General features: G+C 54.4%; 2 protein-coding genes and 1 long non-coding RNA gene across 5 annotated transcripts in view; 2 read left to right on the top strand and 1 right to left on the bottom strand.

The window, feature by feature from the left end:
- Positions 1-7,824: 7,824 nt before the first annotated feature.
- CCL25 (C-C motif chemokine ligand 25) lies at positions 7,825-11,458 on the top strand. Its single transcript, XM_010966820.3, has 6 exons — positions 7,825-7,968; positions 8,138-8,251; positions 9,924-10,041; positions 10,131-10,267; positions 10,592-10,711; positions 11,020-11,458. Exons 2-6 carry the CDS (start codon positions 8,179-8,181, stop codon positions 11,025-11,027), a joined length of 456 nt encoding a protein of 151 aa, XP_010965122.1. The 5' UTR covers positions 7,825-7,968; positions 8,138-8,178; the 3' UTR covers positions 11,028-11,458.
- A 1,342-nt stretch (positions 11,459-12,800) lies between these two features.
- Positions 12,801-22,645, bottom strand: part of FBN3 (fibrillin 3) — a 54,517-nt gene continuing 44,672 nt past the window's right edge. For both annotated transcript variants that reach the window (XM_074350879.1, XM_074350880.1), the window contains exons 57-65: positions 22,344-22,550; positions 21,373-21,498; positions 20,739-20,861; positions 20,455-20,571; positions 17,617-17,745; positions 17,412-17,531; positions 15,813-16,047; positions 15,059-15,206; positions 12,801-13,792 (exon numbers count right to left, since the gene is read on the bottom strand). In XM_074350879.1, the coding sequence (XP_074206980.1) occupies positions 13,460-13,792; positions 15,059-15,206; positions 15,813-16,047; positions 17,412-17,531; positions 17,617-17,745; positions 20,455-20,571; positions 20,739-20,861; positions 21,373-21,498; positions 22,344-22,550 (1,538 nt within the window). In that variant the 3' untranslated portion in view covers positions 12,801-13,459. The remainder of the gene's footprint in view (positions 13,793-15,058; positions 15,207-15,812; positions 16,048-17,411; positions 17,532-17,616; positions 17,746-20,454; positions 20,572-20,738; positions 20,862-21,372; positions 21,499-22,343; positions 22,551-22,645) is intronic.
- Positions 13,799-19,409, top strand: LOC141574676 (uncharacterized). Of its 2 annotated transcripts, none has more exons than XR_012501658.1 (4): positions 13,799-14,019; positions 14,724-14,810; positions 16,599-16,674; positions 18,442-19,409. It is a non-coding gene; the product is annotated as an uncharacterized LOC141574676 (long non-coding RNA). The 2 variants fall into 2 exon arrangements; XR_012501657.1 differs by having other exon boundaries at positions 14,579-14,810.

Here is a 22,645-nt window from a genome sequence, read left to right as displayed (position 1 = left end):
CCCTGAGGAGTGTTCCATGGGCCCTGCTTTTAGGAGTTTGACCCCCACATGGGTGCTGCGATCAGCAAAATAATACCCTTCCCTCAAGATGTCTGCATTCTGATCCCCAGAGCCTGTGAAGATGTGACCTTACATGGCAAAAGGGACCTCTGTAGATGAGATGAAGTTAAAGCTCTGGAGCTGGGGAGATGACCCTGGATTCTCTAGGTGGATCCCATGTCATCACTAGGGTCCTTATGAGAGGGAAGCAGGAAGGTCAGAGAGATTTGAAGATGCTCCGCTGCTGGGCTTGGAGAGAGAGGAAGGGGCCCCGAGCCAAGGATTACAGGCAGCTGCTAGAAACTGGAAAAGTCCAGGAAGCTGGTCCCCCCTTGAGCCTCCAGAAGGAACCAGCTCTGCTAACACCTTGATTTTTGGGCTTCTGCCTTCTGGGACTATAAAAGGACACATTTGAGTTGTTTTAAGTCAACTGGGCTTGCAATAATTTGTTGCGGCAGCCACAAGGAACTTGTACAAGAATTTACTCTGATGCCTTGAGTCAGGGAGAGGTTGGTGGTCAGGCTGGCATCTGCCTCTCTTGGCAGGAGCTGTGGTGCACGGTGGGCTGCTGTCTGTCTCCCACTGTGTGCATCTCCTGCTAGATGGAGAGGATACAAGGGTTTAGGAGTCAGGGTTTGAGTGGACCAGACCTTCTTAGGCTTAGAACACTGCAATGGAGAAACAGAGAAAATGATCACTTTTTCTCCCCCAATTAAAAAAAAAGTTACCCCTGTAAAGACCAAAAAGCCACAATCTTTGCTTGACATAGCTGACTTTGAAAGGCTTTTCCCACATTCTTCCCAGGCCAATTTTTCTCTCCTCCACCACAGTATGTGTCATACGTGGGAAAAAGGCATGGATCAGTCACTCCTGGAACTGCACAGAGTAGCCAATGACAAAAAATGGCCAAGTCACTTGTGTGACTTCATTGAATGAGCAGGAGAAACCCATCCAAGAACGAGGTGATGACATAACCAACTTGCACAAGATGGGTGTCCTGGAAGAGTGCACTTTTCGATGAGTACCCTCTGGGAGACTGTGCTGATGAGAGCTCAGCCTTAGGCTGGCTTCCCCCATCCCCAGGAGTGACGTCCCTGGTCCCCAAACACACGTGTTCCATGGTCACCAAGCACTGCATGCCTGTGTATCTTTTCTATAAGTTGTATTAGATCTTTTGTTCTTTCATTTGTATCATTTCTTCAAATAAAGTAACTTGCTACCCCGTCCCCCAAAACAAAACAAAAATTCCTTGTGCTTGAGGAGCTGTGATGGCCTGTTTTGACTTGCATCCTTCCTTCAGGGGGCTCCCTGAAGGAAGGATGCAAGGCACCAGCCTTTGTTTTGCCTAACTTGCAACTCTCTTAGGGCAGACGAGGGCTATGCAGAGGGCATTGTTTGAAAACACTGAAAGGCAAATAAACGAACAAGGTATTGCCACATTGAGGGAAAGATTACAGTTAGCACAAACAATAGGCATATGAAAGCTGGAGAGGAGAAGCTGGGGAGAGAGTCACTTTGGGGTACAAATAGCTTTGGAAAACATTCTACATGTAACAGGGAATTTAGAGGGTCATGCACATGGCCAGGGCAGGATGCATGCTCAGAAAAGCTTGGAGTAGACCCTAAGCATTCCCCTCCAGCTGACCTTCAGGCTCAGCATAAGCAGGAAGCGAAGGCTAAGGCAGAGTTATAAACTACCTGGCTAAGTGTTGAAGGAATGCCCTCCACACAGAGTCAGTCTGCAAAGAAATTAAACAATACTTTGAGATGAATGAAAACAAAAATATAACACACCAAAATGCATGACATGCAGCAAAAGCAGTGCTCAGAGAGAAATGCACAGCTGTAAATGCCTACATTAAAAAAGAAAGATCTCACATTGATGACCTAACTTTATATCTTAAGGAACCAGGAAAAGAGTAAGCTAAATTTAAAGCTAGTGGAAGAAGGGAAATAAAGATTATAGCAGAGATGAGTGGAATAGAAAAATAGGGAGAATCAATAAAGGAACAGTTGATTCTTTGAAAAGATCAACAGAAATTGACAAAAGAAAAAGAGAGAAACCAAATAACTAAATTCAGAATAACTACCAATGTTACAGAAATATGGCAGATTATAAGAAAATACTATGAACAATTGTATGCCAACAAATTAGATAATCTAGATGAAATGAGCAAATTCAAACAAACTATAGAAACTGATTGAAGAAGAAATAGAAAATTTGACCAGTTATATGTGTTACTCTAGGGACCCTACTTCTTCCCATAAGCCAGTGGTTTTCAAACTCCTTTCAGAGGCTCAAGGATTCCCACTCATCAAGAGTGGATGGGGATGGGGTGGGAGTGCTCTGGGGACCCCAACCCTTGGTTGAACCACACAGCTCTATTTATTTCATTTTTCTCTTGTGGAGTGAGGGATTCTACATAGAATTTCTAAGGAGTTGCGCACACCTGGATTTGACTTTGCTAGCCCTGGGAAGAAGAATTTGGTGAGGTGGAGGGGTCAGGATGCCAGAGCTGAGTGAGGGCCAGTGCTAGATTGGGCCTGCTCTGAGGGAGGGTATGTCCACTGTGGTACTCAGAAGGAGCTGCAGGTTCTAATTGCCTGGTCAAGCAAGAGCCCATGACCACTCAGGAGGAAAGGGGCTGCTTTTGTCACTAGCACTGATGGCCCTGGGCTCCCATTTGGTTGGCTATTGAGGGTCCCCTGCAATTCCATATGAATTTTATGATCTGCTTTTCCATTTTTGCAAAAAAAAAAAAAAAAAAAAAGAAGTCATTGGTATTTTGATAGGGATTGCATGGAATCGGTAGATCACTCTGAGGAGTATTGCCAACTTAGTATCACATCTTCCAATCCATGAACATGGGATGTCTTCCATGTCTTTAGGTTTTATTTAATTTCTTTTCACAATTATTCGTAGTTTTTCAGTCTATAAGTCTTGCACTTCCAGAGTTAAGTTTATTCCTAAGTATTTTATTCTTCTTGATGCCACTGTAAATGGAATTATTTAAAAATTACCTTTCAGATTGCTCACTGCTATTGTGTAGAAATGTAACTGATTTATGTGTGTTAATCTTGTGTCCTGCAACTTTGTTGACTTTATTAGCTCTAATAGTTTTGTGTGTATGGATTCTTTAGGATTTATTCTGTATATATGAAAATGTCATTTGCAAATTGAATATTTTTACTCCTCATTTCCAATTTGATTACCTTTTATTTCTATGTCTTGCTGAATTTCCCCAACTAGAACCTGTAGTACAATATTGAAAAGAAGTGGCCAATGTGGACGTCTTTTTCTTATTCTTGATCTTAGAGGGGAAACGTAGGCTGGAGCCTTTATTGTGATTTCCATGGGAAGGAATGGGTGAGGCAGTGTCAGCAGGCTTAGGATGGGCTAGCTGGAATAATTTCAGCAAGCTCTGGGGTGCAGGGGCTGGTCCTAGTTGTCTGGCACCTAGTGGGATAGAGGCGGGCAGGGAAGGGCGGGGTGGTTCAGGGCTGGAAGATAGTGGCCCTGAGAGTGAGAGCCTGATGGAGGAGCAGATTAGGGTATGGGCTCTGGATTGGCTGGTTTGCATATGAAAGCTGCCCTCCAATGGAAGTCCTTTACTATCTTTAGGAACCTGCTAGCCCTGGGAGGGGCAGTACCTCCAGGATCAGCAAGGCCCCAGCTGTCAAAACATCAGAATAAAAAAGACATGCAGGGAACACAGAGGATTTAAGGCAGTGAAAACACCCTGTATGGCACCATAATGATGGATACATGTTCTTATACACTTGTTCAAACCCACAGAATGTACAATCAGGAGTGAACCCGCACATGAACTATGGACTTTGGATTATAATGATATGTCAGTGTAGGTTCATTATTAGCGGTAAGAAACGTACCTCTGAGATGTGGGATGTTGATAATGGGGAAGGCAGTGCGTGTGTCGGGGCTGGGGTATATGGTAAATGTCAATTTTGCTGGGAAAATTCAACTGTTTTTTTAAAAATATTGAAGTCTTAATAAAAAAGAAGCAATACAAAATTATGAATTGATTATTATCTGTGCCTGGATCTGTATTGTCCAGTAAGGTGGACACCAGCCACATGTGGCTTCTCAGCGCTTGAAACATACTGCAAGCATACAATGAGCCATGTTTTGAAGACTTCCTGTGCAAAAAAGGGGAAATATCTTATAAATCATTTTTATTTGATTACATATTAAAATGATACTATCTTGGATAGATAAGGTTAAATAAAATACATTATTTTTTAAAAGACATGCTTAATACAGCACCCAATCAGTATATGTGGAATGAAGGAGTCAGACCTGGGCTTGGAATCTGGCCCCGCTTACTTGATCAGGCACCTGGACCTCAGCTGATTGTTTTTTCCCTGACAAGTTGGGATAGAGATTAATCCTATAGGCTTATTTTCACCTCAAGCCACTCTCTTTAGAGGAGCCCAGCCCAGCCCCAGCATCCCTGTCACACTTGGATTTGTAGAAGTGATCTTAATCTCAAAGATCTTGCTTTGCTGTTTGTTGCTTATTTTGTCTGCTCTGCGCTGGGATCATCTGTCTCCCGGTACCCAGCCCAGTACCTGGCATATAGTAGGTGCTCGCTAAGTGTTTGTTGAACGAATGAGATAACAAATGGCCCCAAACAGGTGTTTAGTGAGGATCAGTGACATCACTGTCATCTTTCATGGCTGGGATACATATGCTGGCTCCCTGCAGTAGCCTCAGAGCCTAGTGCTTGAGTGATATGTAAGAGGTGCCCAGAAAACCCATGTGGAAGGGGTGAGTGGAGCTCAGTAGCTTCAGAGAGGGACTTACGACCCTATAAGACCCTCTCCTCAGGGCCCACTAGCCTCCCTCCCCACGTCACCCCTGCCCCAGCCCTGGCTGACCCAGCCCCCACATATCCAGTAGGAGCAGGAGAAGCACAAGGACTGGCCATGACCAGTACTGGTAGCCCGAGTACCACACCCAGACCCCATGGAACACAGAGGCAGCTGGTCAGTCTGGGGAGGGAAGTCCCTCAAAGCAGGCCTTCCAGGAGGCAGCAGGGCCAACCACATGGGGAACACAGTGAAAAGGCTCACAAGGGACAGTCCATAAACCAAGTCCCTGAAAGTCAGGCCAGAGGCTTGCAAGGCATCTTAAAGAAAAAACACTTTTCCTTGCTACCTCCATTTACCTGGCAACACTTTGCATCTGGACCAGAGCAAGAGGCAGCTGGGCACAACAGGAGTCCAGGCCTGGCAGACAGGGCACTGGGGGTCTGGTATGCTCCCCACAGGATGCACAACAATGTGGAGGGATGGGGGGGGGCCCAGCTGCTTCTCTCGAAGGCCACCTGAGCCGGGACCTGGAGGTAGCAAGCACTGGGGATGGAGTCTGAAGCAACAGCAGTTGCAGAAGGACCCCTACTTCAGCCATTTTCCTTCCTGACGACCCCGAAGCCTCTGCTCAATGGCCCTCCCCCATTAGGGAACTATCCCCCTTTCATTCACAGTATTTAAGAAATAAAAGTTGGATTTTCCTGGCCAAAGAATAAAAAGTAGGGCAAATGACTTGGCCTCCCTGACCCTCAGGCTCCTTCTCTGTAAAAGTGGGCCAATGCTGAGCACCTGGAAGGGTCCTCCAGCAAAAATGAGACTGAGCTGGTATTCAGTCCCCAGAGCAGCTCACTCCAAATGGAGTGGTGGTGTTACCCTTCACGGAGACCACTGGCTGCCCCATTCTGCAGTAGGGCCATCTGTGTGCACCCAGTAGAGGTACCCAGTGCTGAGCTGTGCCCCTGCTCACCACCCGCTCACTGCAGCCTGCCCTGAAGTCCCTGGGGTGTGGTCAGTCCCTGCATTTGGTTCTGCTGCAGGCTGGAGGCTACCCACAATGGCCCCAGGCTCAGAGCTGGTGACCAGGAGGCCAGAGGAGGCTTCTGTCCCCTGCGTTTGGTTCACACCTGCGGAGAAGACGGTCCCCTACTGGAAGCAGTTAACTAACATCTGCAGCTGCTGTAGGAATGGGGGCCTCCCCTCTCCCAGTGCAGCCCTGACCGTGAAGGTATGACCGCACACTCAGCAACTGCGGTCCTCAGAATTCCGGGTTTCCAGCCAGGGCCTTCAATTCCTGAGCATACGGTTCGCCGCCACGACACTTGGGTTCCTAGACGGGTCCAAGAGCATAAAAATCCCTATCTGCTCCTCAGACCCCTTCCCTTTCGCTAAGGTTGCCGGTGGGACAAATCGTGAGGGACGGGGAGGTGGGCTTGTTCGCTGGGGACCTCCGCCAAGTCTGGGTAACCCCACTGCTTGGTCGCTGCCAGCCAGCAGGGCAGGCAGGGGCAGTGGGCCAGAGCGGGGAGGCTGGCCCCGGCCCGCCACGCCGCGTCCCCACGCCCGCAGCCACGCGGAGCCGCGTTCCCGCCCAGCCTCGCTCAGCGCGGGGGCGGCCACGGCCATGGCCACAGGACCGCTGGGCGCGCTGGGCGCTGGGGCTGCCTGGAGTCTCAGCGGCTCGGATGTGGGGGCGGGGCCCATAAGCCCCGCCCCAGCCTAAGCCCCACCGGGAAGCCCCGCCCCGGCGCCAAGTGCGTTTCATCAAGTCCCGCCCCCTGCGCTAAGCCTCACCCAGCCAGCCACCTGGCCGGGCCCAAGGAGTGGGCGAGGGTCCCCCTCCAGGGCCTCTTGGTGGAGCAGGAGAGATGACAGAAGGATATAGACTGTCATAAAGACTCAGAGTGATCTTATAGCTAAGGATGCGGGCAATAAAAAGTGAAAAGCGATCGTCTGTGAGGTCTCTGCAGAGCTCCCGCCTTCCCCTTACCCGCCGCTCCTCCCCGCCCCTCTCCCCGCACCCTTGTTCCAGGTGGGCCAGGCTGACCCAGGGGAAAGAGAAACTCCTTCTAGATGGGTTTTGCTTTGCTTCCTGCCTGCGTGGTTACCTGCGGCTCCGGCTTTTCTTCCTAAACCGGAGCATTTCTTTATTACTGTGGTTGTTAATAACCGCTTTATTTATTCTCCCGGTGATATTCCGGGGAAATTCACATACCAGGCATTGCACCCATTGAAAGTGTACCCTTCCTCGGTGTTTTACTGTATTCGCAGAGTCCCGTGACCCTCACCACTATCTAATTTCAGAACAAAATGAAATCCATACACTCCTTTTCACACTCACACCGCCACCCCCCACCCTTCCCTCCTCCCAGCCCATAGCAACAACTCATTCTACTTTCTGTTTCTGTGGATTTGCCTGTTCTCCAAAACAGGGAATTTCTGTGACATAAGTCATCCTAGTGCGTAAAAGGAGAGAAAAATCTGGTGAAGTCAGGGCCCCACCGAAACAGGTGGCTTGGGAGTGGGGAGCAGAGGTGAGGGCTTTCCCCCTGCTCTAGGCAGCCTGAGTCCTGTCCATAAGACGCCAGTGTCCACCTAGAGGTACATCAGGAAAGGGACTGGGAAGAGGAAGTCCCCTTCAGGGAGAAAGCAGGGGTGCTGGCTGAGAGGCCTGGGCTGGTGTGGGGGTGAAGTTGAGCCTTCAAAGGGGGCTGACTGAGGTCAGGGCTGGGTCTATCCACCTGCATCCGTCTACTGCTCATCACCAAGGTTGCCAAACCCCTGCCTGTCCCACGTCCAAGTAGTTAGTTGAAGGGATCATTGTTTCCTACTTAGGGTCCTTTTGTCCCTTGCCCCCAACTTCCTCCAGGTGCACCATAACATCAGAGAGAGGAGCTAGAAAGAAATGAGGCGAAGAGAGGAGGGCTGGGCAGAGAGAGAAGCTGGGAGTTGGGGTGGGAGGAGGCTGGCAAGGAAGAGGGAAGGCAGGAGCGGTAGGGAGGGGCTCCATCTATAAAGGGCGAAGCTCACTGACCTGGTGGGCAGGAGAGCTTGGGGACGGCCCAGCAGGCACCGGCTCCAGGGACCTAGTGTGCTCTGGTGAGTCCCTCCCTGCAACGGCTGATACTGGCAGCAGGTCCTCCAACACAAATTGTCCCCATCCTGTGCCACCTGCCTCCCACACAGAGGGCCCTGGCTTGGGATGGGGTGCTCCCAGTGCCTGCTGCTGTCCATTTTAGGTCCTCATCACCCCCACCCCACTTCCTAGTTAATCCTCAAGGCGCCGAAGAAGGAGGTGCAGCCTGCACTATGAACCCGTGGCTCCTGGTCTGCTTGGTGGCCTGCTTCATGGGTGCCTGGGCCCCGGCTGTCCATGCTCAAGGTACTGTCTTGGACCACACTATCCCTGCTCCCCTGAAGCCCTCCCTCCCCATCCTCCCTGTGCCCTCCCCCCAACATAGGTTCCTCCTCCAGGAGCCTCCCCTGATCTCACCTCCATTGAATTACTTCTCTGACAGACAGCTCTCCTCCACCAGGTGTGCAAAAACTCTTGGGGTTTGTGCAGCTCCTTGGCAGTGCAGCTTTCTCTGCCCCTCCTTCCAGAGCCCCTTGGTACCCCCTCCCTAGTTCATGGGGCTATGGGGAGCAGAGGGTGGCTCCCAGCGGTAGCATGGCCGCTTACCACCAGGGACACAACGCAGTGACCTGAGCCCGCAGAGCCCGGGCCAAGGTTTGAGATCCGAGCCCCAGGAACCAAAAAGAGTGGGTCTTCGTTTTGGCTTCCCCTACTCAGGCTCCCTGTGCCATCTGCCTGAGAGTCGCTACTCAGCCTTTATGAGCCCGTTTCCTCCTCTGCAAAATGAGGCTCTAAATTCTGGCTGCAGAGATGGGACATGAGGACATGATGAGCTGATGCCTGCAAAACTCTTGGCCTGGTGCCCGGCAGCAACAGCGATAATCATTACTGTTATTGGTGGGGAATTCCTTCCCCTCTCTCCCTAGATTAGGTACTTGAGGATATTGGTTCTGGACATGCAGTGTCCCCCAGGAGCCCTGCCACCGTGTGCTGCATTGCGGTGGGCCTGAGGGAGCTAGCTGAGCCCCAGCAGCCGGCCAGGCTGGGCCCCTGGTCCAGTGGAAGCCCGACAGCCCCACCCACCTGCCCCACCTGCCCCTCGCTGGGTCTGAGAGGCCCTAGCCCAGCCCCCCAGCAGAACTTAGCCTTTGCCCAGGAGGGGGTTGGGCTTCATTTCCCATTGTCCTGCTATTGGAGGCCCATTTCAGGTGCCAGGCCCAGCCTGGGCCCTTTGATCTCCGGGGCAGGGTGTCCCCAGCTCCAGGAACTGCCTACCTGGCACTGCAGCACAGGGTCTCTCTGACTCCACTGCCCTTTGCCCTTGGGGTCAAGGTTAAGGGATGGAGAGAGCCTTCCGGTCTCCCTGGTGCTGCCCCCTTCCAGGACTCAGCTGTGGCCCTCCAGGGCTCCACAGAGGGACAGATCCCAGATGACTTTAAAGGCCCAGCACCATCTCCACATTAATTCATCCTCTACTCATTGCACCTGCGTCCTCGCGGACCCTTCTGGCACCAGTACCTCCTCCTCTGAGCAACCCCCAATCCTCACCCCCAGCCTCACTCCTCCCCTCACAGCATGGGGACAGAGGGGAAAAGGCAACCAAGACAGCCCTAGGTGGGAAAGTGCCAGCCTGGAGTGGGAGCTGGGATATCCGACGCAGAGGAGGGGCGGGGCTGGGAGTGGTGGCCCCCGGCCCCTCAGGGCACTGCACCCTCCTTGCCCTCGGCCCCCCGAGCAGGAGTGGAAATGCCCTTGGTCCCCCATTTATTTCGCGGTCCCAGCCCCTTCCCAGCTCCAGTTCCTGCCAGCTGCCCCTTACAAGGACCAAAGCTGAGCTGAGCAGCTTCCTTACTGCCTGGACCTCCACGGGGCCCGGATGGGGTGTGGTGAGTGTGCGGAGCCCACGTCTGTGGCTGTCGGTGCAAAGCGCACACGGACACATAGAGACGCGAGCCTGTGGGCGGCCATGTGCTTGCAGGTTCCTTTGAGGACTGCTGCCTGGCCTATCACAGCCTCGCCAGGCCATCCTTGCTCCGACGCGCACACAGTTACCAGCGCCAGGACGTGAGTGGGAGCTGCAACCTGCCGGCTGTGATGTGAGTGGGACTGTGGGGGCTGTGGCAGGGCTCCCACACAATGTGTCTCCCCACTGACACCCTCACCTGGGCACCCCTACCCTCCACAGATTCTTCTTCCCTCAGAAAGACAGGATGGTTTGTGGGAGGCCGGGGGCCAGGTGGGTGCAGATTGGGATGAAGATTCTGGATGCTCGGAGTAAGACCCACTTCAAGCACCACCATGGCACCTGGAGAAACTTCCAAGGTGAGTGAGATCCCAGTCCAGCATCCAAGGGGCCCACCCTCCCTGCTGCAGGCTCCTGAGCATCTCAACCCCTAAAGAGGGGGTGACAGCCCAGCATCTGACAGCTCCCCGCACCCCAAGGAGAGCCAGTGGCTGGTGAGTGGGAGGCAGAGTGAATGTGCAACTCAAGACACTTCCAATTGCTAGAGATGGAAAATTCAAGCAAATGGGAGACTCATCAGCTTAAATAACCAGCCAAGCTGCAGCTTCAGGTTTGGCTGGATCCAGGTGCTCCAAAGGTATAGGTAGAGCTCTTATCTATTTCTCGCTCCTTCTCTCTAACAGGCCCTCACTCTGGGGTGAGGAAGTTGAGCTCTGGAAACGCCAAGCTACCATTGTCAAAGTTTAGTGGTCCCACCAGAAGCAGCAAGAGGAAAGCCTCCCTCCTGACAACAGCTAATACAGGTCAGGACTCTTGATCATGTGACCAGCCTCCACTCATCACTGCTGCTGAGGAATGAGGGTTCCTCATCAGCCCATACTGGATCAGGGGACTCACCGCCAGGACTGCAGAGGGCTGGCTCTGTGGCCAGTTCCACAGCTTCGCATGGGAGGGTCCTGGGGAGCTGTTCCCCACCCTGCTCCTGCCCAGTGGGCTTCGGCAAGTGCTGAAGCGAAATGCCAGGCATGCGGACCAAGAGCCGCAGGGCCCCCAACTCCATGCCAGTCTCCTTCACCTTCACCTCCACCTCCCTCTCCAACCCCTCCTGCAGGACGGTGAGCCCAGACTTCTCCAGGATCAGCTAGTGCAAGACCAGCTGGACCTTTCTCCGCCACAGTTGTCACCACGTGGCCCCAGAGCTGTCCCAGCCCCTCTGTCCTTCAGGACAAATCTTAATTCCCATGCCTGAGGCTGCGTTGGTTCCCTCCCCATCACCTCTGCCATCTCCTGCTCCTCAGGGGGCTGGAACCAGGGAGCCAATCTTATTTCAAGGCCTGAGCCTGCTCTGGGCACTAGAGTCAGCCCTGCCTGGGACAGTGGTTCTTGTAAAGAACCCTCACGATTCGCCTGCTTGCAGCCTCCTGCCACCCACCCTGGGCCACACCTGCCTGTGTCCCTCTGGCTCCTTGCAAAGCTTCAGGCCACCCAAGGATGCCTCTCCCAGGATACGCTTGTCTGTAACTTTTAAATAAACCTTTAGTGGCATGCCACTCCTGTCTCCATCACATTTCATTGCAGGGTGCAAGTCCCCAGCCCGTGTTAAATTCCACGTGGTCGCCTCCCACCCCAGGATCTGTGCTCTCAGCCGGCAGAGCAGACGGCTCCTGAGGGGCTAAGTGCCAGGCCAGCCCCATGCTTCCCAGTGGCCACCTTGAGGAAACAGTTCACTTGTTCCTCTTTTTTCATCTATAAAAAGGGGGTCACAGTGCTTTCTTTGCCCAGATCCCTGGGCTGTGGTGAGACAGGCTAATGGACAGAGATGCTCTCTGAAAGCTCTGAAGGGAGCCCAGAGGCTCCTGATATGTCAGGTGGGCTGGAACTGGGCCAAGAACAGAGTCCTGGAACTCTGCGGGAGGAGGCAGGGCCACACGCTGGGGTCTGGGTCACTTACCCAGACTCAAACCCCCAGCTGTGCTGTCCTTGGACAGTCTGTTTCCACTACAACAGAGCATGTTCCAGATGAAAACCAAGTGGACCATCTCTAGAGGACAGGAGGTGGTGTGGGGCCAGGGTGCAGACTTAAGGCCCTTGGGTCACATCCAGGCCCCACTACACTATGTGGGTGACCCGGGCAGATTCCATAAACTCTCTAAACTTCGCTTTCCCTACCATCAAATGGGGAACCTGATGACACTGCCTGCTGCATACCAGTTTGTGGGAACTAAATACGATACCATCTGCGACACACAGGGCACACAAGCACAAGCTACGTGTGACCACAGTGAGTATCCTGTCCCCGAGCGTGGCCATCAAATTCAGTAGCTCCAGCCCAAACTGGAGCCAGGCAGGATGGACGCAGGCATGGCTGCCCAACTTTGAACATGGCTCTGCTCCCTGGAACCTGGAGTCACCTTGGCCACGTTGCTGAACCTCTCTGAGCCTCAGTTTTCCTATCCATAAAATGGGGATGAGAATAACAGCACCTCTTTCATGGGGCTGTAGTGACAACCAAATGGGTCGCTAACTGAAAAATCCTTAGGACGGTGCCTGGTCCGTAGTATGTTGTCAGGAACGCAAGCCATTCTCATCAGCATTGGTAAACCCACGAGGGCCCCGGTGGTTGCCACCTGCAGCCTGGTTTTGTGCCCAGCTCACAGGTCTGAAGTTGGCAGAACCCACCTGCATACCTGGGATGGTGTTCCCCACCCCCAGGTGCAGGATGGTCTTGACCTGTCTCTCACCTGCACACTTTCTCCTCAGAATCTGAGTGGAAGCCCATCCTTCCCAAAGCTTCTGCCCTCCTCAGGCCTCCTGCTTCCCTCTGCATGAACCTTGCCTGGCCCTGCCAAGGGCATCGTCTGCTTACTGCCAGAAATTGCCCAGGGGGCAGACTTAACCCAAAATAACTTTATTGTCGTTTCTGCTTCTGATATAAAAGCATCCTCAGAACCCTGGCCCAGCTTCCCGTGGGGACAAACACAGCTGCACGTCATCACCTCTGGCTGGGGCCCCGCGGGCCCCTCTGCTGGGAGGGACAAGCCCTATGCCCACCCCAGCCACCCGTTCCCATGTCCCGCCGACCCTCTGGGGGTGAGGCCCCTGTGCAGTGCAGAAGTTTAAGCCTGAGATTGACCAGATACAGTGAAACATGGGGCCCTCCTTGACCCTGGTTGTTGGAAATGGAGGGGTGACATGGATGTCTCCAGCAAAGGCTGAGTGTTGGGGTCCCGCGGATAGAAGCTAAGCTTGCTTGAGGTCACAGCATAGCATTTCACTCTTCCTGAGTTTCTGGGTCCCGCCTGGTTAGCCACTGCCACCAAGGATCGAACCCTCTCAGCTCCAGGATCTCCCACCTCTGGAGAGGACAAGGGCGTGGGGGCCCCGGGGTGACCTAGGATCTCCCAGGGGTGAGTAGCAAACAGAGTGACATCAGAATTTTCCCAAAACCCCATGGAAGGAGGCAGGAGCTGGGCGATGCCCAGATGATGAGTCTGGAGAGTGGGCGGCAAGAGGGACCTGGGGCCAGCTGGCAAGGTGTGGGCACCTCCGGACTACAGCAGCTGCACCTGCACCTTCAGACGCAAGGCCTGGTCCCCGGGCTGCCCCTCCGGCCGGGTGCCCCAGGGTTCGGCCACGCTCACCACCTCCAGCTGGTAGGTTCCAGGCCCCGGCCTCCGACGCCCCAGCTGCAGGGAGCTGAGGCCTCGGAGGTGATACATGCGGAAGAAACCTTGCTCGTTGCCACGGGCGATGACATAGCGGACTCGGCCCCCCAGACTCTCCAGTGCCGGCCTCAGCTCCAGGATGTGCCCTGCTGGGCCCAGGCGCGAGAGGTCCAGGCCCAAGGTCAGTGGAGCCTCTGAGTCAAGGCTGGCCAGGCTCACCTGGGGAAAAAGACCAGGTGGATGATGGTCAGAGGCCAAGAGAATCAGAATGAGGTGGGTGGGGAGCCAAGAGGAGATTTTAGCCAACTCTAAAGTGGAGGAAAACATGGAGCATTCTCTGTCCTGACCCCTGTCCAGCCCTCCACGCACAAGGCCAACAGTCAGCTCGGACTATAAACAGAGGATGGAACAGGCGCCGGCTCTCAGGAGGAACGAAAGCGCGGCAGGTAGGTGGCCACTTTTTCTAGACCTCTTGTTTCAACTCGAAGGGACTTAGATCCCTGCCAGCCTGGGCAGAGGGAAGGAAGGATTTCCCCTCAAGACCCCAGACTGGGAGTTGGTCAGATGGCATCGGGCTCCAGAGCCCTAAGATCACTCAAAGGTGGTCTAGGGTGGCTTGAGTTATGACCAAGGGCCTTGCAGCAGGAGCCAGCCCAGAATACAGTCAGGGGAACACAGACCCGGCAGGGCCGGATAGAGGAGCTGCCTAGTAGCTCTCCAGTTCCCGGAGGCACTTCCTGCATGAGAGAGCCCAGATGACAAACCCCTCTTTATCTGAGCTCCTCTGAGTGCATTCCTGGTTCTGGCAGCTGGACAGGGCCCTGAATAAGCCAGCAAGCCTCAATGGCAGGCTGACTCAGGCTGGGTGATGGATTCAATCCCACAGGATGCTATCTGTGTTTTCTTCTCCTTTGCTCTGGGCAGAGCTGTTTGTCCTGCCTAATTTACATGCTGAAGAGGGTGTTCTGCTGTTTCATGAAAGTGAGAGCTATTCTTGTTTCCCAGCTCCTCAATTCTGGAGGTTTCAGCCCTTCAGAGGGAATGTTGCTCTGAAACATGCTCTTACTGACCCCTGCTGGCACTCAGTGGCTATTGCAGGCAAAGCCACAGGACCCAGCCCTCTGCCTAGATCTGCTTGTGTTCATCTTAGGAGCCCTCCATTCCACTTCACTCACTCTTACAAAAACCAACGGCTGTGCCAGCCAGGAGGTGACGGATGACAAGTTCCAGGATGCAGGTAGGGTTGGGAGCTCCATGGGGGCATCACACCCAGAGTCTGTGTGGGAAGTGCTTGACTTGTCACCAGGAGTAAGGTGGGGTGCTTGGGGGCCTGTGTCCCCTAGAGAGGCCCCAAGGAGAAGACGTGGGCTGGCATGACATAGGGGACATGCTGTGACATGGAGTCCGGTGCCCCCACCCTCCACCCATTCCCCACCTGCCCCTGCCACTAACTGCTCCCCATGTCCAGTGCATCCCTTGTGGCACCTGATGGTCCCTGTGGGTGCTGCGCCGTGGCCGGTCACGAGGGGGCTGGCTGTTGATCTTGCATTCATAGCAGGCTTCGGGTGAGAGCAGCTTCTCATCTGGTGTGTCCTGGGGTCCTGGGCTGAAGCCCAGGCCAGAGACACAGTGCCTGGGCCAGGATAGGGGGTGGGCAAGTCTTCAGGGGGCAGGCTGGTGGAACCTCCCCAGCCATCCGTCCACCCCCACACTCCATTTTGAGCCACACTGCCGGAGGTGGGGCAAATGTGAGTGTACAAATGTGCCCATGTGGCTTTTCATGCACCTACATGTGTATATGCAAGGGATGTGTGCATCCCTTGGCTTCCCTGGGTGTAGGTGAAAACATGCACACACCCAAATGTACCTCAGGGTGTGTGCATGGTGAGCCTGTGTGCACCCTGGATGCTGGCATGCGCTTGCACACAGGTGTGCGCTGGCATATATGAATGCATGAGGGTGCCCGGGCATGCTGGCATTGGTGTGAGCCGTGCACGCACTTGCGTGCGTTACAGGGCAGTGGGTACCGAGCATTGTGCCTGGGAAGGCACACAGGACAATGACAGCACGGTGGGTGTGAGCTTGTGCGTGCACACGTACAGGTGCCAGAGGGCCCCTGCGCCCATTTCTCCGTGCACCTGTATGTACACGTGTGCGTGCATGGGCTGGTGCATGCACACGCGTGTGTGCACACTGCCAGGGTTTGGCAGTCTGTGTCCACCTCGCTCAAGCCCCTCACCCTTGCCCGGCCCGGAAGTAGCCTCGGGGGCAGCCGCACAGGAAGCCACCGGGGGTGTTGGCGCAACTGTAGCTACAAGGGCTGCCGTGCGCCACACACTCGTCCACGTCCTTGCAGCCCCCAAGGGCCTGGTCGAAGTTGAAGCCCGAGGGGCAGACACAGCGGAAGCCGCCCAGCGTGTTGTGGCAGGAGGCACTGCCGCAAGCTGCTGGCGACAGGACACATTCGTTCTGGTCTGTGGAGGGTGGAAGGGGAGAGAGAAAAGGCATGGGGGTGGGGGGGCAGCCTTCCACCCGCAACGCTCCCATCCCCACGAGGCAACTCTGGCTCCTCCTTCAGAGCCTAGGGTCAAAGTCAAAACCTCCTTCAAGCTCCGTGGGGGCCCTCCGATGAGGTCTGCCACCTCCTTATACACTCCTTCATGCCCATCCCCAACCCTGTGGTTCTTCAAAGCATTTCTCAAAAGTTCCCAGGAATCCTAAATTGTGGGACAGTCTGGAATAAGGTTCCTCCCCCGCGGCACTGTTGTCATTTGGGGTCATATCATTCTCAGGCATAGGGGGCCGCCCTGTGCCCATAGGATGCTGAGCAGTATCCCGGGTGTCCACTCACTAGATGCCAGTAGCACCTGGTGCCTGGTTGTGACAACCATAAATGTCTCAAAGACACTTCAAAACGGTCCCCAGTTGAGAACCACTCTCCTAATTAATGTGTATCCCTGCCACGAGACTGGACAACTGGATGGCAGGGACAGAGTCCGACCTTGGCTCATTTCTGTATCCACAGGGCCTGGTACAAGGTCCTGGGCAAATCACCGCCGAAGAAATGAATAAGGATGCAGAACAGGAGACATACTGAGATGGTCAGTGAGGTCCCCAGGGAGGTGGGGGGAAATGGAGAAGTTAGCTGAACCCACCAGGAGGGGCAGGCAGAGCAGCTGGGGAGAAGGCAGTGCCGGAGGCAGTGGGAAGGTGGGGAAAGCCGAGTAACAGAGGCCGTGGGAGGAGAGAGAGTCCAGGAGGAGCAGGAGGTGGTACCCAGAGCAGATGAGGTGAAAGGCAAAGGCTGAGGAGAGGTGATGGAGAGGTCGTGGGAGAGCAGGTCCTTATAAGGGTAGAGAGTAAAGGCCAGACTGTAGGGGAGGAAAAAAAGAGAAGTGGTGAGGACGAGGCTGACATTAGGAGGCCCTGGAGCAGCAAGGAGAGGTGTGAACTGGGGAAGGTGGAAGGCTAGTCCCCTAAACTGAGGGCCCCTGCAACAGCTATGACAGAGATGTAGCTTGTATGCCTTCACTCCTCATTGCCACACCCATGGCAGACATCACTAATTGATCCCAACACCTTTCCCCAGTGATCGCAGGTACATACCCTCTCAGAATCCTCAGCTGAGCCCTCCAGTCTACTGCTCTCTAGGAAATGGCCAGCACTTTGCCACGCTGGCTCTGTAGACCCCCAATGCCCCATCCTCCTCAGCAGTAGGGAACTCACTACCTTCCAGACTAGCCCATCAGACCTTGAGGGAATTGTGCTTATCACAGCATCACCTGCTTTGGACAGATTCTGACAAGGAGTCCTGGGCTTCCTCCCAGCCCCCACTCACCCACACACTGGCCCCACTGGGAGTGCGGGGTGAAGCCCTGGGGGCAGCTGCAGCGGTAGCCCCCCAGCTCGTTCTGACAGCCGTGCTGGCAGCGATGGGGCCCATCACACTCATCTACGTCTGTGAGAGAGAGGGAGAGAAGGTTTGCCCTGAGGCCCTCAGGACTACCCCCCAGGCCTAGCTCTCCCCCAAAGCCCCGCTCTACCTTTGCAGTCACGGCCTGAGCTGTCCAGGGCGAAGCCTTGAGAACACTCACAGCTGAAGCTGCCTGGGGTGTTGTGGCAGCGTCCACGGGTGCCACATGGGTCAGGCTGGGCCGAGCACTCGTCATTATCTGCAGAGGACAGAGAATAGGCAGGGCCACCTGGTGGGTAGGGGATTTGTGTTGGGGCACTGTGACGCCAGGCCTACCACCTGCTCAACTGCATAGTTTCAGGCAAGTCACTTAACCTCTCTGGACCTCAGTTTCTCTCTGTGAAATGAGATCCTTAATAGATTCCCACCTCACAGAACTACCATGAACATATGAGATCATGCACATAGAGGGCTTTGTTTGAATGTCATCTCCGCCACTTCCCAATGCTGTGTGACATAGGGCAACTGACTTCCCCTCTCTGTGCCTCAGTTTCCTCAGCTGTACTGTAGAGATGAGAATATGTGCCTCACTGTGTTTTGTGAGAATTCACCTAATCACATGAAGCACTGGGATAGTGCTTAATGTAAAAGATGAGCAAACCCCCTTTCCTTCTCTGTGGGGAACTGACCTTGGGTAACCAGTGCACTCTCTCCTTGTGGAAACCTGACAATTGTGGGATATTAGGCAGGGATATGGACTGAATGTGTGTGTCCCCCTCTGCCAAATTCCCATGTTGAAGCTCTACGCCCAGTGGGATGCTATTAGGAGGTGGGACCTTTGGCAGGTGATTGGGGTTAGATGAGGTCATGAGATTGGGGCCCCTTTGATGGGATTAGTGACCTTATAAGAAGAGACACCAGAGAGCTTACTCTTGCTCTCCCTCACCATGTGAAGGCACAGTAGGAAGGTGGCCATCTGCAAGACAGGAAGAGAGTCCTCACCAGGACCTGACCATGCTGCTACCTTGATCTTGGACTTCCAGCCTCCAGATTGTGAGCAATAAATGTCTGTTTTTCAAGCCACCCAGACTATGATATTTTGTCATGGCAGCCCAAGCTGAGGCAGCCTGGGTACCAGAAAACATTGCTATGGTGCTCATGGCCTGTGGTGGTGAACTGCATTGGGACTGGGGGTGTGAAGAACGAACCGCATGTTTCAGTGGGAACTGTAGCCTGGGCTTCATTGAGTATGGGAATTTTTGACACCAGGCACATCCCTGTGGGAACCTGGAGTCTCTCTTGGGTACAAGAGGCATTGGGCCATGGGGCTTCTGAGCCTACAGCTGCACAAACACAAATGCCATGTTAAGTGTGCTCACCTTAGGAGGGAGGGAAAATGACTTCACTGTGCAGAAAAGGAGAAACAAATGGTATTTCAAAGCTGGGAACGCATGCTCCTCCCCCAGCTAGGCACACGACTCGTTCGCTGCCTTCAAATCTTTGCTCAAATGTCCCTTTTCAATGAGACTTCTCATTATTCCTGTTTTAAAACTGCAGCCCTCCTAGCAATTCCAATAAATTAAATACCAATCAACTTGGTATTTATCCGCAGAAAATGAAAACACTAACTCAAAAAGATATCTGCCCCCACTACGTTCACTGCAGTGTTATTCAGAACAGCCAAGATCTGGATGGATGAATAGATCCAGACAATGTGTTACGTATAAACAACGGAATGTTATTCAGCTGTAAAGAAAAAGGAAATCCTGCCTTTCGGGACAACATGGTTGCACCTTGCAGGTATTTTGCTAAGATGAAACAAGTGAAACAGAGAAAGACAAATGCCGTGTGATCTCACTTACAAGTGGAATCTAAAAACAAAACAAAATAGCCAGACTCATGGATACAGAGGACAGATTGGTTGGTGGTTGTCAGAGAAGGGTTTGGTGGGGGGGGGGGGTGTGAAAGAGGTGAAGGGGGTCAAAAGGTACAAACTTCCAGGTATAAAATAAATAAGTCCTGGGATGCGATGTACAGTATGCCGACTATGGTCAACAATACTGTGTGGTATGTTTGGAAGTCACTAAGAGAGTAGATCTTAAAATTTCTCATCACAAGATAAAACATTTTGTAACCATGTGATGACAGATGTGAACAAGACTTGCTGTGGTGATGACTTCGTGATGTACACAGATATCGAATCATTAAGTTGTGCATCTAAAATTCATAAAACTTTATAGGCCAATTGTATCTCAATTAAAAATAAAATTGCAGCCCTCCTGATGGCCTTAGTCTGCTTTGTTTTTCCCTTCTCTCATGCCTCACATCACCTTCTGACACATCACTGGTCTCAGCTGAGAAGGATTCTGAGCTGGTGCCTGTGACGGCGGGGAAAAGTTGCTGGGATTGAGAATCTGTTGTCAGGTTTGTTTCTAGGCTGATTCCCTGGCAGAGGAGCTGGGTCACATGGGCAGCAGGTTGGCCCCTTGTGTTCAGTTGCTGTGCCCTCACGGCCTAGAACAGGGTGAGACAAACTGCTTCTCCAAAGAGCCAGATAGGAAACATCTTTTTTTACTCTGTTGCAACTACTTGGTTCTGCCATTGTAGTGCCAAAGCAGCCACAATGAATGGTGTGGCTGTGAACCAACAAAACTTGATTGACAAAAGCAACGGGGGCCCTGCTTGATCTGGGGGCTGCAGTCAGCTGACCTCTGGTAAAGCACTCCCTGGTATATAGTAGGCGTTCGGTAGATGTTGGCTGAGTGGATTAGTGGGAGCTTGAACGAAGCCCTCTGTGGCTGGGCTTCACCCTCGGGGAGGTCTGGTTCTCCTCATAAGATCATAAGATACTAAGAAGTGATAGGTGTGACTTCTGAACCAACTTCTGGCACACACTGGGTACTTGCTACTTGAACAAACACGTGAAGGCTGGGGCCATGCCCCAGCTGCGAGGGGCAAGGGGACTCACCGAAGCAGGCCTGGCGGCGCTGGGTGAAGCCGGGGGGACAGCGGCAGGAGAAGGCACCGATGGTGTTGACGCAGAAGAACTGGCAGTTGTGCTGCCCGGAGGCGCATTCATCCAGGTCTGCAGCACAGACGTCCCCGGGGGCTCAGGGCAGGGCCCAGCTGAGGCTGCAGGCTGCCCAGGGGATGACCCTGGAGAAGGCACCCGACCCCATGCAGCGGGAGCAGGGGAGATATGGCTGGGGGGACAGGGACAGAGCCCCACAGGGCGTGGGTGGGTGGGGTCACCTCTGCAGGTCCTGCCATTCTCTGCCAGCAGGTAGCCACGGGGGCAGGCGCACAGGAAGCTGCCCTCAGTGTTTTTGCAGAGGAAGGGACATGGCGTGGGGGCCAGGCTGCACTCGTCCACATCTAGAGGGGATGCAGCACGCAGGGGGCTCAGACAGACATTCCTGGGGCTCCAGGGCTGGGGTCTCCACCCAGGCCTCCTTCCCAGACCCTAGCCAGCAAGGCTCTGTAGACCACCCCAGGAACTGGCACTTCTTCTGGGAAAAGCCAGAGAGGAAACATAACTGGCTTTGCGGACCACATGGTGTCCACAGCAACTCTGTTGCTGTAGCAGGGAAGCACCACAGAGTAAGGAAACAAACGGTCCTGGCTGTGCGCCAATAAAACTTCATTAACAAAAACAAGTGGCGGGCCGGACTCAGCCCTTGGGCCGGAGTTTGCAGGCCCAACTTAGACAGACACCTGTCTCCACAACGTAACTGAAAATCTTAGGAGGCAAGTGGCCCAAACGGGGTCGGGATGGAGGGACAGACTGGGGATACACAGCTTCTGGTCTTGGTTTTCTCCCAGCAGTGCGGGTGGGGTGCTGCAGGGAGCGCCCAGGCGGGCGCCGGGGCCGGGGCGGGGTGCTCACCCAGGCAGGCTGTGGCAGCGGCGTCAGGCGCGTACCCGGCCCGGCAGTGGCAGCGGAAGGAGCCGAGGCTGTTGATGCACTCGCCGTAGGGGCACAGGTGGGCAAGCACGCGGCACTCGTCCACGTCTGAGGACGGCAGGGCTTGGCTGGGGCTGCCCGCCTCCGCAGCCCACCAGCCCTCTCCCAGGAGGCAAGGCCAGCTTCAATTTCCCCTCCCTGCATCCCAGAGCTGGGGGACCATGGACCCCACACTGGGGCTGTGGGTTGGACCTCAGCCAGCAGCGCATCCTAACGAAGCTGCTTCTACTGGACACGAGAATGTCGGCAGTGGGGACACACTGACCCCCTCGGCCTCACCAGCAGCACCTCTGCGGGGCACCCCCGTATACAGACATGGCACACAAGCACTGCACACCAGTCACACGCTCAGACGCTCCTACGGAATCACAGGGACACGGGCACACAGGCTCCCCTGGATGAGACACCCGCACGCACAGATGCACTCACACTTGCTCACTCACGTCCCCACCCTGGGAGAGGCTTATCAGAATCCTGACCACTTGGGCCAGCCCACTTCTTCTCACCCACCTTCTGGCGTGGACTCCTCACCCAGCCCCCACCCTCACCAGCACACACGTTCATGTGCACACACTCACACGCTGAAGAGCCCACATACAGCACACCAGCTCACACACTCAGTAGCACAGATGCATGCTGGTCAACCAGCCTGCACACACAGGGGATGCACAACAGCTCACACCCTCTCGCGTGCTGGTTAATGAACCCGTGTGCACCAAGAACAGAGAACATACGCACACCAGCTCACACGCATCCACTCACTTGCACAGGTGCGGAGCAAGGAATGGGCTCTGGCTCACACCTGCCAGCAGACACGCACACGTGTGGGCTCACACGCTATAACCGGGGGAGGAGCCCAGACACGCAACTGTGAACAGACCCCACCCACTCACCTCGGCCATCGGCGGTGTAGCCTGAGCCGTGGGGACACAGCTTCCTGTGGGCGGAAGTGCCGGGCAGGGGACAGAGCTCGCAGCGGGGGCCCCAGGTGCGGCCGCCCCCGCAGCAGCACTCGGCCCTGCTGACCACCTCAACGCCGCTGGACGGAACTTGGCACACAGCCTGCAGCACCTCGGAGAAGCAGGGTCCCTGGCGGATGTCTGGAGAGAACGGGTGCGGATGGTGGGCAGGAGGAAGGGGCCAACCGGGTCCCTCTTCCCCGCGGCATCTGGCGGTGCTGAGTCTACAGACAGGC

The sequence above is a fragment of the Camelus bactrianus genome, chromosome 22, assembly GCF_048773025.1.
Source record: "Camelus bactrianus isolate YW-2024 breed Bactrian camel chromosome 22, ASM4877302v1, whole genome shotgun sequence".
Taxonomy (NCBI): Eukaryota; Metazoa; Chordata; class Mammalia; order Artiodactyla; family Camelidae; genus Camelus; species Camelus bactrianus.
The sequence above is the reverse complement of the archived record's forward strand: the minus strand, read 5'-3'. Positions and strand labels throughout refer to the sequence as shown.